This window comes from Accipiter gentilis, chromosome 2, assembly GCF_929443795.1.
Source record: "Accipiter gentilis chromosome 2, bAccGen1.1, whole genome shotgun sequence".
Lineage (NCBI taxonomy): Eukaryota > Metazoa > Chordata > Aves > Accipitriformes > Accipitridae > Astur > Astur gentilis.
Window position 1 is genome coordinate 40,464,512 of NC_064881.1, and position 16,867 is coordinate 40,481,378.

The following is a 16,867-nucleotide window of genomic DNA, read 5'->3' on the forward strand; positions in this document are numbered from 1 at the left end:
AGCATTTTTATGAAGTGATTTGAGAGTGGGAAATCTCCAATAATTTTGCACTCTGTAATCAGTTAAGTGCCTTTGCTCAAATTTCCAGCAAACATCACCACTTGTTCCTACTCAGAGGTTTTTCAGTTAAAAACACTCTTTTCTGGTTAAAAAGAAAAAGCCTCCCATAGGCTTTGATGTTTATCCAAACCTCTCTGGCCTAAAATCTGAATTGGAAATCTCACAAGAACAGGCTCTTGAGATACTTCCAAGGCTTCTCAATTCCTGCCAAGCCAAAAATGCCACCAGAATAGTCTGATGGTTTTCCTACCTCTTGGCAAAACTAGAGAGAAAAGGGATGTGCAGACAAAAGAAATATTAATACTATATCCCTGCAGCACTGAAAGTTTCAGCCAGGTTTAAGTCATTCCTCATTTTCCATAAATTAGTTTTCTCTTCCTTTTTCTTTATAGGTAATAAACATGTTTGGTCTCCCTCTAAGGGCATGGATAGAAAAATCAGAAATAATCACTTGTCCCTGAGCTACAACAACATGCTAAGTGCACACTCCCAGGCGGCTCCAGTTGAGAAGTAAAAACATGTTACCTAAATACGTTCTGCACTAGCTTGGGCTACAGACAAGAAAATCTGAATAGTCTTGCACAAACTGAATTACTGTGGCATGAAGCAAAATTGCTGAACTACAGCATGTCTGTGCTCATATCTTAGCCCAGCACCAAGGAAAATAAATCTTTCTTAAGACTTTCTTGTGGTGTTTTGTCTGCCCATACTTAGAACTATGCAGGTGCCCACATGTATTATCTGCTGGCTACAGGTAACTGAACTTTGTTCTAAACTTCTCCCCTTCATAGTCCAACACACGTATTGAAAAAAACCAAACCAAACCAAAACACACATGTAGGGAAAGAGAAGTAAAGCCATGGAAAGGGTACCTACTTTTGAAGGCGGGATACATTGGAATGATATTTGTTATTAGAAAAGCATCATATTTTGCTTCGGCAGAGGAACTTAATTCTGGAAACAATAAAACAGAAAAATATTAATCAGATGAAATATCAGAAATTCAAGGAACATAAAAATGTTTTGAAAAATGGCTTCAGAGATTAACCAAAGGGAATACTGTAATCTAAACAGCAATCTGAATGCTATATTCAGAAGTGCACATTTTACACATAAAATTTGTCTTTAATGTGACAGCTGAACATGGAAAGTAAGGATTTCATCTTTGCTTCAACTGGCCTGCCACTTCAAAATATTTTTATAGCTCATCTATTTTTGCAGTCTCGAAAGTCAGAGAGCTGCTCTGCAGGCTTTTACAAAAGAGGCAAACAATTTCCAGGGAGAGGAGTGTGGGATTATCTTCTAGTTCTGAGCAAGCCTCTGCACCAGTAATTCCATATCAGAAATCAACCATAAAATATTTCAGCCACTGAGCGAGGAAGGCAGAGCAATGAAGTTCACAACTGTGAGACATTTGTGTCCCTTGAACATTTACTAATCCCAGAAGATCATCGCTCCAAGACTGAGCCAATGTAACTGCACCAGGAGAATCCAGGACACTCCTTTACACAGGCTTTCTACTAGCACTCTTTCTGTAGGATATTAGAAATTTTTACAGTATGCAAAATCTAATTTGGATTTATAAATTAAATATACATTTATCTTACTGCTGTTTGATCTCAAAATTAAAAACTCTGACCAGATTCCCAGTTCATAAGCTGCTATCTGTCCACTGGCTTAAGGGCCAGCTTTTGCAGATTGTCTTCTAGCTTGTACTCCTACTCTGTGCAATTCTTTGTTCACCTTTAGTTTTATTAACTAAACTGGGACACTTCACTGTTTTGGTGCATGAAGCTGGACATCAGTTTGCAGCATCTGTCGTGGACCTGAGGGACCACAGCTGTGATGGCAACTTGTGGCATTGGGCCCTTGATCCTCAGCAAGTCCCGCAAGAATAATGTATCCATCCCATTGGGCCCCATCCATGACACCGGTGCAGGAGCAGCCCCTCTGAGGAGAAGATATCACACAGGAAGAAATCACCCCAGAACAGCGGGAAATTAAACCATTCCCACCTATATTCCTTCCCAACAATCTCAAACAACCTCTTAGTCTGTTTATATCTGGGCAGGGGTTCATCCCTAAGGTTTTCCCTAACAAAAAAAAGAAAATTACAAAACCTCTAGGTATTAAAAAGCTATCTGAACTTACGAGGAGGGAAAAGGAAGCCGTAGGAGAGCTGTTTGTCGCTTCTGTAGGCTGTACAGCTCTGGCTGTTTCCTGGAGAAATGCGGAGGTCGGGCCTCACACAGCTGGCCAAGTGCTCTGGGACACCCGATACCTCTGCCTGCATTGAGGAACATGGACAGAAATGACAAGAAAAGTAATTCCAGCACTTATAGCTAAAAGAAAACTATTTCATACAGCTGACAGATTACATGCAAGGCCTTGCGTGGACTAAAATAAACCACCTAGCTGTACAGCGATTCCTGCTCCTGTATCTGCTGCAGAGCCCCTCCTTCAGGTAGAAGTCACCATGGGAAATAATTCAAATGAAGTCGCTGATTTTTCCATCATAATAAAACAAACCCCCATCGAGCAAGACTTAGAAACACAATGAAAACAGGAGAAGAAATATACAGCCTTTGTGCCTTAAAACTATTTTCTCCTGGAGGAAAAAATAGGATTTTGGCATTGTTTACAATGGTATTTGACATAATTTCTGGTGGGAAAATCTACTCAGGGAAGGGAAATTTTAGGACTTCAAGAATATAGGTACCAAACAGATTTCCCCAGAATTTTTAAGCACTTTTTTGAGAGCAAAAAAAGCACTAACCTGTTTGGAAATAGTGTAGGATGTCCAGAGAGGCATGAGGAATGTTTCACTGTAGCCACTTTCAAAGTCATGGTGATGCAAGATATTGTATTTTGTGCGGTACAGTACTGCAGGGCGCCCATAGAGAAGATGCTTCTCTATAAATCAGAAGAAATTAGATTTGCATTTATTACTGAAAACCTTAAAGATGGAGGGGGGGGGGAGGGGGGGGGAGGCTGGCTTTCCAACACATGCTGATTTTACAGTGATCCTTAATGGGATACTGACCCTAAATAACTGCTAAGGAAATCTTGTAACAGAGAGAGCAGCAGTTCTTAATAGCTTTCGTTGGGATCCCCCTTCCAGGCTCACAACCCACTTTGAGGTCTAAAGTCCCTTCTGCACTTGAAAACTTGTTGGGGTTATAGCATGGAGAGAGAGTGTTTCTCCAAACAGAGGAGACTCCACAAGGATCTTTGTGTCCACATTACAGTCACACGTGAGGTGATAAGCACTTTTTTTGTAGCTTTAAATCAGCCCCTATCCTATCACTCCTGCTACTCTTCTCCAGGCTTTTTCTCTTTCGTATGTTTTTTGAAAAGTCCCTCTCAAAAGGGATGCAAAACTGCTCACTCACTAAAAGAGCATATTTTTTTCCACTTGGCTGATACAGATAATGTTCTGAAGACTGATGTGCTATTTTCTGTCAGTAATATCAAAGAAAACAAACAAAAAGCCTTTTCCTAACTTTAGCTACAAAAAGACACCTCCAACTCTGCAAAACTTGCTTTTCTTCTGTCGTGGTGATATGTTATGGTTAAATGTCACTAGATACCTCTGACAAGCTTACTTATAAAAAGACAAAAACATCATTGAAAGACATAGAAGAAGAATAAATTTCCTGGCTAATCTCACATTGCGCTACACAGTTCACTGATTTTGATTTTGCCATTTGACAAAACAGATTGGCTCGCTTTTGGAAATCAAAACATAGGAACAAGGAAAGCAGCCTAACACTGTTCACAGATAGGTGTTTAACCTGAAAGAAAAGGGCATGTTTTATTAGTGTTTCAGTCCAAATAGAGGATATTTTTATAGGACATGTGAAGAAAAGTAGGAAGAGCCTTCTCTAAGGACACAGACGATAAACTTGCTTTATTCAAGAGAAGCTTAAGTCATCTTTTTTCTGCATGTGAATAACAAGATCAGGTAAATATGCATGGTGCACCATGTGGGAGAAGGGAATTACCAAATAAATGCAGGAAGATCTGCGAACAGGTGCTACAGACTGTCATAAAATACAACAAAATAACTTGCACATAGCAGAACTACTTGTTGTTTAAATAAGGGGCACTTCATTCCACTTAACAGACAAAGTACAAATGAGCAAGTGAAATTAGTTTAAATGCTTATATCTTAAAATACATCAAAAATACTATTTTTATACTACTGAAGTGAAGAAGCATCAAAACCTTAAAGAAAATAAAGGTATTAAGATGTCTAGCAGTGCAACGGTAAGGGTGTTTTTTTCTGATGCCAGAAATTGCCACAGCCGGGAGTAGCTCTTCACTAATTGGAAAAATCAATTTAACAGAATGAAAGCTGCAGAAAGGCAATTTAACTCACAAATAAAAGGAATAATTTCACCTCTAGAAACTAAAGGATAGGCTACTTTGCCTGTTTGTAACAGAAAAACTGAAGAAATAGCTTCATAAGGGAATTGAAAAAAAAAAAACCAAACAAAACCGTACCTCCTTAGTCATCTGAGCAATATGATTTGAAGTATCTCAAAAGTCCGTGTCTAAACTCAAAGCTTCAGAATTTGCTAATTGGGACAATTGTTATGGTGAGGAGGATGCTTTGAAATTGTCGTGCTGAACCAGATCACAGCTGTGAGAAGGAAAGCTCTGCTTCATTGTGCCTTTCAGTCAGTATTGCTGCTCAGAAAAGCAGTTCCCATTCCCTCCCCTCTGGTTCTATTGCTACCTCTTAACCTGGACCACAGCCCTGATTCAGTGAGACCGCAGCTGCACCAAAGTCAGCGCTGGCACAGAGCAGGGACTGGTGCAGGAACTAGTGTCCAGGAGAGCAGGGGATGCTTTCTCCTGGGAGTAACATTGACTCGAACACCGGTGAGGGACAGAAATGTACTAAGCATCCCTGAACCAACAGAGCATTTCTGCACTTCTTTCAGTGGATAACCTGCACCCTAAAAACCACGCATTAAAGACCCAGTCAGGGATTGCCAAAGCAGCTGTACCATCCTTTCTACCACTGACCTGGTGAAACCTAGGCCTGAACAATACTGGTAAACACAGCGTGCAGATGTGGTCTGTGTTTTTCACCCCATTTATAGCTTGTGGTTGAATGGAGTACTGCCTCACGCACCCTCTCCTTTCCTCATCTCTCTGCTTCCACAGGAGAGATTAAGCCTCCTAAAGGTGATGGAAAGGAATAGCTAAAACTCATACCACTTTGAGCGATACTTTAGTCCTGGTTACAACAAAAGATAGAGTGCACTACCTCATGTGAGCAGCACTTAATCTTGCCCACGTGTCTCATGTATGTCTGTGCTATTTTGACAGTTATTTGAAAAGACAGTTTACTACACATTAACCAAACCAAAACAGGAGTTTCTCTGGTATCAATGACACAAAGTGACTTGCAAAAGAAAACAAAAAAAAGCTTTTATTAACCGAGGCACCAGGCTCTTACCTTCTGTTCCCTTGACATGAAAGCGCTTGTTGAGTTCATCCAACTTGTTCTTCTCAAGCATAGAAAAAAGGAACAAGATTAGGATCACTGGAGCATTCTGACATCTCATTTTACTAGGCATCTAGCAAAACAAAACTAGTGCTGTAAAACACTGATGATTTTTTTGTTTCCTGTTTTACAAAAAGCCATAATAGTTCCAAAAGGGCACAAACACTTCACAGGAAGGATCTGGGGAATTCTTACAGATGAAATCCTCCCAAAATAGATAAAATATGTACAGCTTTACTAGGCAACTACTGCTAATAGTGGAAGCACCAGCAGATCTTTAAAACCTACCTTATCATCACATGTACATCCTATATCAAAATCTGAGGCAGAAGGTAGAGCGACAGGATAGAGTGGTTTAGCAACTTCATCTGGCACAGTTGGTTTGTAAACATTGGCTCTCAGCAGGTGATTTAAACTTCCGTGGGTGCCATTATTGGGAGCAGGCTTTAATCCAAGCAGATCTATGAAACCACCAAAGACAAGTGAATGATGGTTAGATTGCAAACATTTATTCAGCAACATCTCTACCAAGCAAAGACATTCATTTGCAATACTGTTTACCCACAACATGTTAATGAATGCTTTTAATGTAATAAAAATACTAACCTTTAATCCAAATCATAAAATCGCAGATACTGCCTGAATAGTATGGTAGCCTTTATGACAAGAAGGTTAATTTGCATCAGGACACTGGAAAACAGTTTTATTGTAACTACTCCTGCAGCTTCCAGTGCAAACCTACGGTCAATGTGCTGACCTTACACCAACCATCTGGAACGCAGTGTTATTAGTCACCTGCTTTATAGATAAGGGATAATTACCTTTTTGGTATTTCATGTTTGGAAAAAAAAAATTAAATAAGCGAATTACACCTTTGGCTTGAAAGTTTTATTGCCCTGGAAAATCAGTATTAAAGAAAAGATCTTAATAAATATCTGTATACATTGCCACATTCTTCTTCACAGCTACAGTATGAATTCAAGAAACATAATCATACCAGCAGATGCCACAGAAAACTAAGTGGTGCCCCTGAGCTGCTCCATGATACATGCAGGTTCAGTGCCTGAACAGAAACTTCCTTCCTAGGCTGCTGAGGTGTGGACACAATGCACTGTAGTGATGTGTATTTGATCTCTGCCAAGCTGCACACAGCAAAACTATGATAACGCCCTTTATTGGCCAGCTGCTAGAATAGAGCAAACAGGCCCCCAAGAGGTGCCTTCAGCCCTCCTGGCCCAAAGGCAAGTGCTTGGGAAAGGGGGACTGGGGCAAGGACACTGGGAGGGCGTCAGGGCATGAGCTCACGGGTGCCTAAATGAAGCCCTATTAGCTAAAACAGCCTGCGCCTCTTGCAATTTCTCAAGCAGGTAACTTACCACACATGACGTTGTAAAGTTCAATATTTTCAAAAGGAGGTACTTTAGTCTTGTATTTGAATGTAGGGCCATAACCTATAAAGACAGTCTTTAAAAAAAAAAAAAAGGAAGAATACAAAAGAAAAGCATTAAAAGGTAGAGGGTTTTTCAGTGAATATTTACATTTTAGAGACCTCCAATTTCTTCTGCCTTCAGTGACCCTCCCACAAAGATTACTGCATTGCCCATACCTGCATGCTGTTTATCTTGTTGTCATAGCCATGGTCTCCATGGAAGAAACATTTTCCTGTTGGTTTCTTGTAAACGTCCACAGCTTTCCTAAATTGAAAAATTATTAGAAAATTTCCTCAAAGGTGTATGTAGGGTGGCTGACCTGAACACATACTTTGGGGGTAGGAGGGACAAGGTTACAAGGCAGTGCATTGCTTATCTTCCTTGAATAGCAGTAATGGGGACTGCAGGCTCACCCAACAACCCCAGGGTTTCTCCCTTTGCTCCCACTATAAGAGGGTGCAAACCTAAGAGCCAACTCTTACTCATCAATAAAAACCTTAACATCTATTTACTTATTTTCTCAGGCTTTCTCATATCACATAATCTCCTACAGACTAGAGGTATTTTGGACTATACTCTTCCAATCCTCAAAAGGCCAACAAAGGCTTCTAAGAAAGCACTTTTTTGATATTACAATACTGCAAATGTCATACGATGCTGTAAAGTGCTTTCACCTGTTTGCCTTCCAGCCAATAAACAAAAACAGGAAGCAGAAACAAAGCTGGAGGGAATAGAGAAAGATTGCAATGAAGGTAAATAGCTGAGAAAATATGTGCTATATCATAGAAATGCTAATTATTAGCTAATTATACATCCAGTGGACCAGATTATCCTACAAGTTAATTTCTTCATCTGCAATAAAATGATGCTCAGCCAAAGTTTGATTTTGGCCTTGTAAATTACTTGAGTTACAGCAATCAGATCTGTAACTACTATTTTCCTGGCTGTGAATATACAATGAATTACAGTTACATTAACAAATGAATTATTGATAAATGAGATTTCAGAAAATCTAATGAATAAATAAGCCAAAGAAAGTGTGATGTAATAAATAAGAAATTACTAAATGTAAATCAACTTGGGCCATCCCATCAGTTCCAGTAAAATTCTTAAAACTAAAGCTTTTATTGGCCTAAAACTCAGAGTACGATTCTTTGAAATGTACATGATCCCTAGCCACAGAAACTGCATGGGGCAGCCAGCCAGCTAGCTAGTGGAGTTATGCAAGAAAGCAACTGGGGTTTCTCATTCAATGCTTCAGCAGAATGATCCTTGCATAATTCACAAAAAGATAAGTACAGATGTCAAAAGGCACTTACAACACACCGTCTGTTTGCCTGGCAGCTATATGGGCAAAAAAACCCTACCGTAATTTAAAGCTCATAACAGACTACTGTGAGCCAAAAGCTGTGTCATCTTCCAAGAACCACTGAGTCAGCTTTATGCATAAAGACCCAGCCGTTCTCATACTGTAATACACAACATGTGTCAAAAGATCAAAGCAAGAAAAAGAATATATATCAAACCAGAAAGGGGGACACAATTCATAAACAAAGGCTACTTCTCTCCTGTTCACTCCATACATATATGTGCCAACTTTTTTCCTCGCTCAATTTTTAGCTAAGAATATTAAAAATTGCCCATATTTTATAACTGAAAATTCAGAGGCATATGGGGAAGAACAACTCAAAACAGTGTTTTCTCTGAACTAAAGCATCCTGGTTTTCTGTGGATTTATTTTGCAACACAATACACTGCCGGCACTTTCATGGCCACCCTGTCATACCCTTCCACATGTTCTCAGGCTTTCACCCACTCTGCCAATATCTCCATTTTCTTCCCATTCACCCATTGCATCCACTCAGCCTCTTCTTCCCTAACATCCGCTGGTCACATATGCCTTCCCCTTCCTCCCATATTCCCTGCTTCCTGGTTGGAATAAGTTTGCACCTCATTAAAAAAAGCTTATTACGTGCTATATATTTGAGCTAATCAGTCAAAACCCACACAGCTGCTTGAAGAAATCAATCTGGCTTTCTACCCTCTATCCAGCTACTGATTTTCCCAAACTTTAAAACAATTTTTTGTTCTGAGCCACATCCCTCTGCACCAAATGTGATTCAACCTCATCAGGAGTTCAAAACTCCTCTTGCTCATGAGGTACAGGAGCAGGATGCTGACAGACAGGGGCAACCCCAAGTGTCTTATTTCCTTAGAAAAAAAGGCTGAAAATCAGGATGGAAGCAAAAGCAAGAGTTTACCTTGCTACATGCCATTTGCGATCCACCAGTAAATGGACATCCTCAATCCTTCGGTTGTAAGCATAGTGCAAGCGTTTAGGCAGGTGCTGTTTCAAGTAAGGCTTGAAGTGCTGGTCTGGCTTTCTACACTGAAAAACAAATGGTTACAAATGACACTGCTGCCAGTTAGTTTAGATGCACGTAAAACCCCGAACTACAGAAATCAAGCTGTTAAGGTCATTATTGACGATGTCTTGAAAACAAAGTGTACATCTACAGTACATGATCCAGCCCTTTCTGTGCAGTATTTGCATAAGACCAGAGACCAGGGAGTCATTTGAAAATGTATTTGGAAAGCTTCATTCTCGTGACAGTCTTTTTGAAAGCAATATGCAAAACATCACACTTACTTAGCTCATGGACGAAGAATTTTATTCTAACTGGACCAAAGCTTACGTTTCAGAGGAAAGCTGAATGCTCAAAATACATCTCATCTGCAGATATATTTAAAGCCATCGGGTTCCAAAATTTGATTATTTTTTTTTAATCAGCTTTTATTTTAAACACCTTTTTTCCATTAAAAGCAAGGTTATAGTTGAAGGCTATCAAATTAACGTTTTCAGTGTCTTCAAAGTGTTAGTATAATATTTACCCTAAAAGATTACTTTCCATTTCTGAAGGAATGAATAAATAGATTCAATTCAGGGAGTCAAGATGGTCAGGGAGATTCTGGCTCCGCACTGCCCAAAAAGGTTATAAAAGCTACTAGAGCAGCAAATAGTGGAATTAATGACAAACATTAATCTGTACTCATGAAGGGCACCATTTAACACTCTTTATTCATGTTAATGGTCAGTTTTCTGGCCTAAAGAGTAAGGAGAGAATGCTGAATAATGCCCCAAATTAAGGTGGGAACTGAGCAGTGCAGTATAGGCAGAGATACTATCAGTCCTAAATACTTACTGTAAGGTTGGCAACAATCACTTTAGGGTCATCTGTTAAGCAAAGGAGAAAAAAAAAAAAAAAAAAAGACAAAAATATAAAAGATGAACAATTTGCAGAAGAAAACACAAGATGATAATGTAGTTTTACAGAAGCATTCTTCCTAAAAAGGTGGCTGATCTTTACTAAAAGTGCACTGTATATATCAGACAAGATATCGTGAAGATGAACTAAAGTTTAACTGTGTACCCTTTACTTAGTGATATTGTAGTTGCTTAGGTAGTGTTGCTCACTGTTCTATGATTTGGGCCTTAGCTTAATACTTATTCTATTTTCTGAAAACATACACTTGCGAGTCTTTTGACTGCTTTCCTTTAAAATAAAAAATCATCCCCAAACACAAAGGCTTTCCTTGAAAAATTTTGGAAGCACATTTCAATGCAACAACGCACTTCTTTAGAAGCAGTCAGATAAATATGTAGCATTTTTTGTCTCTTTTAACTTTTCACATATTTCATAGGCTACTACAGAGTAAGTGAAAAGCCACAGTATAATATTCTGGATATGTCTTTGGACTATTAATGGGACATGCAAGATGCAGAAAGCCCCAAACTAACAACACTCCACACTAACTCTGTTTTCTTCCACAGTGGAGACAGAGGGGAGAAGAATTTTTCAGTCCTGAGAGAAAAAAAACCAGGCTAAGAGAAAATCTTAGGAAATTAAAACCTCTTGCTTAACTATTAGTGTTTTGGTTGCTTAAGGCACAATCTTGCTGAGCTTGAAATGAGCTCTACTGAATCTCAAAACCCAAGCTATAGGCTTATTCATTGCAAAAGTGCGCCTGCAGTATTGAGTCAGTATTATGGAATAGGAAAATGGAGGAGGAATAAAATTTGCAATTTGCCATTTAAGGGAGTAAACGCCAGTTCTAAAACTAAGGAATATGCTGCTTTGTTTTATGTTCAAACTGCTGATTTATAAGCAATTGCAAATATTCAAACTAGGAAGCTGCAAACAGAGGCCAAAAAAGGAAAATAGTATTGCGGGAAAACCAGTAGTATGACTCAGAGGTCAGTCAGACAAGCTGATCTTTTTGGAAGATATTGCCGTTCATCCTCCAAAGAAAACTCATTTTTCTCAGCAATTTGGGAATTCAAGGGTTGAAAGATCTTAAAAAAAAAAAAAATCTTCAGAGAACTGAAATATAAGTTTTCAGTAGACTGTGAAGTGTAGGAATTTAGGTTTTATGCTAGTAAGTTTTATCAACGTACGCACTATTTTCAACAGATCTTTACACATTCATCCCATATTCCTAAAGCATAAAGACCCAGGTAAATTAGTTTATAGTAAAATAAATGTATACCTAAATCAGTGTCTAAGAGAGTCTTACCACACTCTTATGATTTCTGCTACTGTTCTGAAAATATTTAATCTTCAAAGATCAATTTTTTTTGTGAAATCTGTCCTCAACCAAAATATATCTGAAGTGTTATGAGAGGTCAGTGGGCTGTCTCAGCTGATCTTCCCCTTTACCAAAAAGTTGTCACCCTTGTAGCATACATTGCAAAAAACATAGGTACTTATGGTTAGTTTATGAGTTTCACAGTTTGCATGGTAGCTGAAACTGCTGGCAAAGCCAGGTTTGTGCTGGTATGCTGAACCAGAGCAGCCACCGTGCTGGCACAAACCCAATCCTGGTACTCTGCCCTGGAGGCAGAGGCAGAGCAGTAGGGGGGGCAGCTGGGTCTGTAATGCTTTAAATCACAGAGTTAGCTCCAGCAGAGGACTCCTGCCTCCTATGAATTTCTAACTGTGTGGTACAAAAAAGCAGCAAGTTTTACTGCCAACATTGGCCCTGAATGCATGCTCCAAGTCTCTCTTATATCCTTCAACGTCCCCAGCCCGTTCCTGTTTAGCAACCCACGCTGTTTCTCATCTGTGCCAAAAGTATGAAAAAGCTACTGAATTCAAAATTAACAATTCACTTTTTTTTCCATTAGCTCAGAAAAGGTACCAGATGCTTTTTTTATATCCAATCCATGCAGTGCTGAGATCCCCCAAGTCCCATTTTTGTTGACAGAGGGAAGAAGTGCATGAATAATCGCACAACAACATGTAAGCTGGCATGTGAAACTAGCTTCAAGAGTTCCCACTCCTCCTGGCTGTAAAAGGGTGGGTTTTAACCCAGAACATTTCAGCCATCCACTTGACACAGCTCCACTACTGTGGGGTCTGTGAACTACAGGCTGGGAAGGGAGGAAGCAGCTGGTCTTCACTGGGCTTCCCCCTGAATGTCCTGCCAACACACTGCAAACTTATGCTTCTTGGACATCAGCCCAAGCAAGGGCTGGAGTCTAGCTCTCAGGACATAAGGGGTTGTGCTGGTTTTGGCCGGGATAGAATTAATTTTCTTCACAGTAGCTGGTATGGCGCTATGATTTTGGATTTAGGCTGAAAACAGCATTGATAATAGAGATGTTTTCGTTATTGCTGAGCAGTGCTTGCTTACCCAAAGCCAAGGTCTTTTCAGCTTCTCACCCCACCCCACCAGCGAGCAGGCTGGGGGGCACTAGAAGTTGGGAGGGGACACAGCTGGGACAGCTGACCCCAACTGACCACAGGGATATTCCAGACCATAGGATGCCATGCTCAGCAGCAAACGCTGGGGAAAGAAAAAGGAAGGGGGGGACGTTCGGAGTGATGGCGTTTGTCTTCCCAAGTAACCGATACATGTGATGGAGCCCTGCTTTCCTGGAGATGGCTGAACACCTGCCTGCCGATGGGAAGTGGTGAATGAATTCCTTGTTTTGTTTGCGTGTGCGGCTTTTGCTTTACCTATTAAACTGTCTTTATTTCAACCCATGAGTTCTCTCACTTTCTCCCTTCTGATCCCCTCTCCCATCCCACCGAGTGGGGAGTGAGCAAGTGGCTGTGTGGTGCTTAGTTGCCAGCTGGGGTTAAACCACAACAGGGGTACAATTAAATTGACTTACATTTTAGGTTATTGCTAGACCTAGGACGAATTCGCCCTAAAGATCCAGGCAGCAAAATGATATCTTCCACATTAGTCAGATAGTTGCTTAAAAATTCAGTTCTCTCACAAGTCGTGTCTTCCATCCCTGGAGAAGGAAAATGCAAAATTAATCCAGCTTGAAAATAAACATGTTTTCCAAAACAGCACAAAAAGAAACCCCAAACAGCCTATGTATTCTTTGCTTTTGGATGACTAATCTTATTCTTGTTCTTTCCAGTCATCTAATTCCAACATCAGACACTGGCAGGAGTCAAAACAGCAGTGATTTTAGCACTTGCCTACACAAGAGAAATACCAGTCTCAATGTCGTAGAAACAGTCGCCACATATACCATGTGTGCACTGACACATCTCCAAACTAAGCTCATGGAAAAATCAAAGTCTGTTTCTAGTTTAGCGTACTACTTTGGGGATTCATTTTTTTTTAAACAAAGGATTTTAAGAGAAATCGCACACAAAAGGTATTGTCTGTTGGTGGTCTGTTCTAAGGCAGCCGCAGATAAACAATTCTCTCCTACAGCCGTTTGTGGCAGGGAGGAATGTATTGCCAGTCACAAGCAGTTCTCAGCACAAAACTGCCTCCCCTGGAAATCCTTCCTGCCCCTTACCCTTCTCTCCTCACAGCGAGAAAGGAGGCATATGCCTTTTTATTGCTAATGTAGCAGTTCTTGTGAGACTTTGATAAACAAAGATCTAAACAGAACAGGACCTTTGGTAGCATTGCTAAAAAGTTATGCAAAACCAGGTTTATCTCAAATATGGTCACATTTTTCTGTAATAAAACTTTCTTTTTCTTTTTGTCTTTGCTAGTATTTACTATTTCTTCTACTGTAAAGTTTCTTCTGATGTCCAAAAGATGAGACCTACCAAATAACATCTCTGCTTTTGGGTCGCTCTCCATGTGACCCTGAAATATCTTTTTACCGTTTTCCTCCTTCCTCCATTATTTTGAGGACATTTTCCATCCAAGCTGGACACAGTCCCTTACAGATATTACAGTCTTTCTCCTAGTAGGATAACTTGACCTACTAATTGCCATGGAAATGTCTCACTCTAGAGTCCTACTCCTCTCCTCATGAAAAGAAGAGTGCTACTAAATTTTTTCCTTCCATAAAAACTGCCTGAAAGATTACTCTAGACACATTATAGCTTTCTAATACATGCAAGGAGAGCTGTACTCTGATGTCACATCAAAAATGCCAAGCTTTAAAAACTCTAAGTGGGGATATAAACACCAGATCACTGTTAGGAAAGAGAAGTGTCCTCCAATCTCAATTAACAGGCAAGTTGAGTGGTCAGTCCACACCAACTGGCTGGGTTTGGGGATTTAAACTACCAGAAAAAAATGAGCACAAAATTATCTTAAATGGAACTTTCATTTAAGCCACCCATTATACGTACAGCTGTGTTGCTCAAGCATTTATATACTGATAAAGAATTTTGTTTATTTTACCATGATCACCAACAAATATGACATTGACACATCGATGTAGTTTCAACTGTTTCAGTCCATCCATTAGTTGTCCTACTGTCTTGTCAATCTCTCTCAGGGGATTCACCATCATCTATATAAATATGCAGAAAGGAAAAAAGTTAATTCTGCCATTGCTATGTTCCCCCTTCTACAAATGGAGGTCCTTTGGCAAAACTCTGATAGGATAACCATCCAGGTCAAGAGGCAAAGCCTTGGCTGAGCTGTTACACCTACAGTCACCGTACTATTTCCTTTCCTATATCTACAGTGTGATTTCATCAGGAGAAAGCCCTGCTGGGATGCTGACATAGGACAGCAAAAGATCTTTATGGCTGATCCTAGGCCTCCCATGGACACATGTATGTTTAATAAAACGAAGCATAGATATTAGAAAAACACACATGACTTTGGGGTTCAGTTTGTTTCTTATAGATTAAGAGCAATACTTTTTAAAGGCTGGTTTATGTGAAAGGTTTAGTCAAAACATGAACATGAAATGAAGCTTTGGACTTGGGAGTCATATGCCAAGTCACTTAATGAAATTCACTTCAAAGGACATCTGATACTAGGATGACAACATGCAAGTCACTTGAATAGTACATGGGGCTCAGAGAGAGTGTTCTTCAGCTTCAAAGCCAAGAGTTTCCAACATCTCAAGTGACAGTTTTGGCTAAAGTGTCAGCAGGCCCCAGAAGACATGGATACTGTGATTTCTTCATTTAAGTTTCCTTTTAATTAAGAAACAAGCCAGAAAACACCAAGACATACACAGGATTGTATTTTCACCTATAAGAAAATGAAATGTTTTTTACCAGATGGCACAGAGAAGGGAAACATTTTAAAGTAAGATTTTAGGCAGAGGACTCAGATTTTGTTTTGGGTTTGAGAAGAAAACATTTCTTGTCACTACATGCCAACTTCCTCCTCGCTTGTCTGTTTGATTTGGCTGGTCCAAGTATCCGCAACAAAACATCCTCCCAGTGACAAACAGAATGCTAACAAATTTCGGATGAGAAAAAACTAGATTCTGGCAGAATTTTCTGAGAAGAAAAAAAAACCACCATGTAGTTGTGACCCAGAAAGAGACGGTTCAGAGATTCTCCCTCTGCCTGAGTCATTAAGGGATGGATGTTAAGAGAGTTTGATAGGTTATAAGATGAGACAGGAAATGTCATCTCCCATGTGGCACTATAAACACACGGAGAAGCGTCTCGTGAGGTGGAATCACAGTAGGGAACAGGAGGAACAGTTTCTGCAACATATGGAAGTGGTTCAGGCAAAGGGTGAAATTTTGAAATATTTTAATTCAGGAAAGCCTAAGTAGTCAGTTTAGTTAAAACTTTGAAACATTTTGAGTTTAGAAAAAAAGAAAATTTTCTGTTTCAGCAATCTTTCCACTCTCAAATACAAAGAATTTCTTTAACAAATGGGAATTCCATTTTTGTGAAACTCTATTTGTATAACATCAGGCATATAAGGAAATACAACTTTTACTCAGAATCCAACACTTATTCAAGGAAGCTGGAAATCCAGATGGATTTCCCATTAATATTTACTTTTGTCAGCAGGCTTGAGGCTTCTTTTAAAAAATAATATTAAAAAAAAAAAGTAACAATTCTTCCAGATATTAAGGGTTTTGAGTGATCGTAATTTTGTTTAGCTACCCTCTTCACCAATTTAATCTGTAAACCTGCAGAGACATTTCTGAAATTGTAAGAAAGTCAATATAAATGAAAATTCCCGTTTTTAAAAGAAACAAAAAAACCTCACACAGAAAACCACAAAAAAACTCCCTTCAACTTTGCAGTTTTCACTACTTGACTGTGTTCAAAGCAACTTTTAGAAAGGCCCTCACCAATATTTCTTCATCTCTTTGCGTTCTGTCTCTTTTCAGTTTTTACATTCAGCTATCTTTTATTATTCTATACGACGCTCAAGTTTTTCCCCAAATGGTCATTGCAGCCTAAGGCTGGCTGTAGGTGGCATATTCAGGGAAGGATCTTTTGTGTGGACATCTTTTGTGAACTGCTTTTACAGCTCATATTCTTTCCCAGATGCAACCTGTGAAGAGTTATTGGTAAACAAATAAAATTCTTGCGTATACCTTTCTTCACCTCATATGTTGCTATCAAGACTTTGGAAGGCTGTACAGAAACGTTTTATCTTT

At 39.5% G+C, this 16,867-nt stretch overlaps 1 protein-coding gene across 8 annotated transcripts in view; it reads right to left on the reverse strand.

Annotated features, from left to right (window-relative positions):
• ENPP2 (ectonucleotide pyrophosphatase/phosphodiesterase 2) overlaps positions 1–16,867 on the reverse strand; it is a 74,327-nt gene that overhangs the window by 7,952 nt on the left and 49,508 nt on the right. For 6 of the 8 annotated variants that reach the window (XM_049824580.1, XM_049824622.1, XM_049824631.1 and 3 more), the window contains 11 exons: positions 14,680–14,791; positions 13,187–13,312; positions 10,212–10,243; positions 9,270–9,397; positions 7,185–7,272; positions 6,955–7,042; positions 5,867–6,039; positions 5,531–5,582; positions 2,837–2,973; positions 2,212–2,347; positions 937–1,014 (listed from right to left, as the gene is read on the reverse strand). In XM_049824580.1, the coding sequence (XP_049680537.1) occupies positions 937–1,014; positions 2,212–2,347; positions 2,837–2,973; positions 5,531–5,582; positions 5,867–6,039; positions 6,955–7,042; positions 7,185–7,272; positions 9,270–9,397; positions 10,212–10,243; positions 13,187–13,312; positions 14,680–14,791 (1,150 nt within the window). The remainder of the gene's footprint in view (positions 1–936; positions 1,015–2,211; positions 2,348–2,836; positions 2,974–5,530; positions 5,583–5,866; positions 6,040–6,954; positions 7,043–7,184; positions 7,273–9,269; positions 9,398–10,211; positions 10,244–13,186; positions 13,313–14,679; positions 14,792–16,867) is intronic. The other 2 variants (XM_049824598.1, XM_049824642.1) reach the window with 1 other exon arrangement.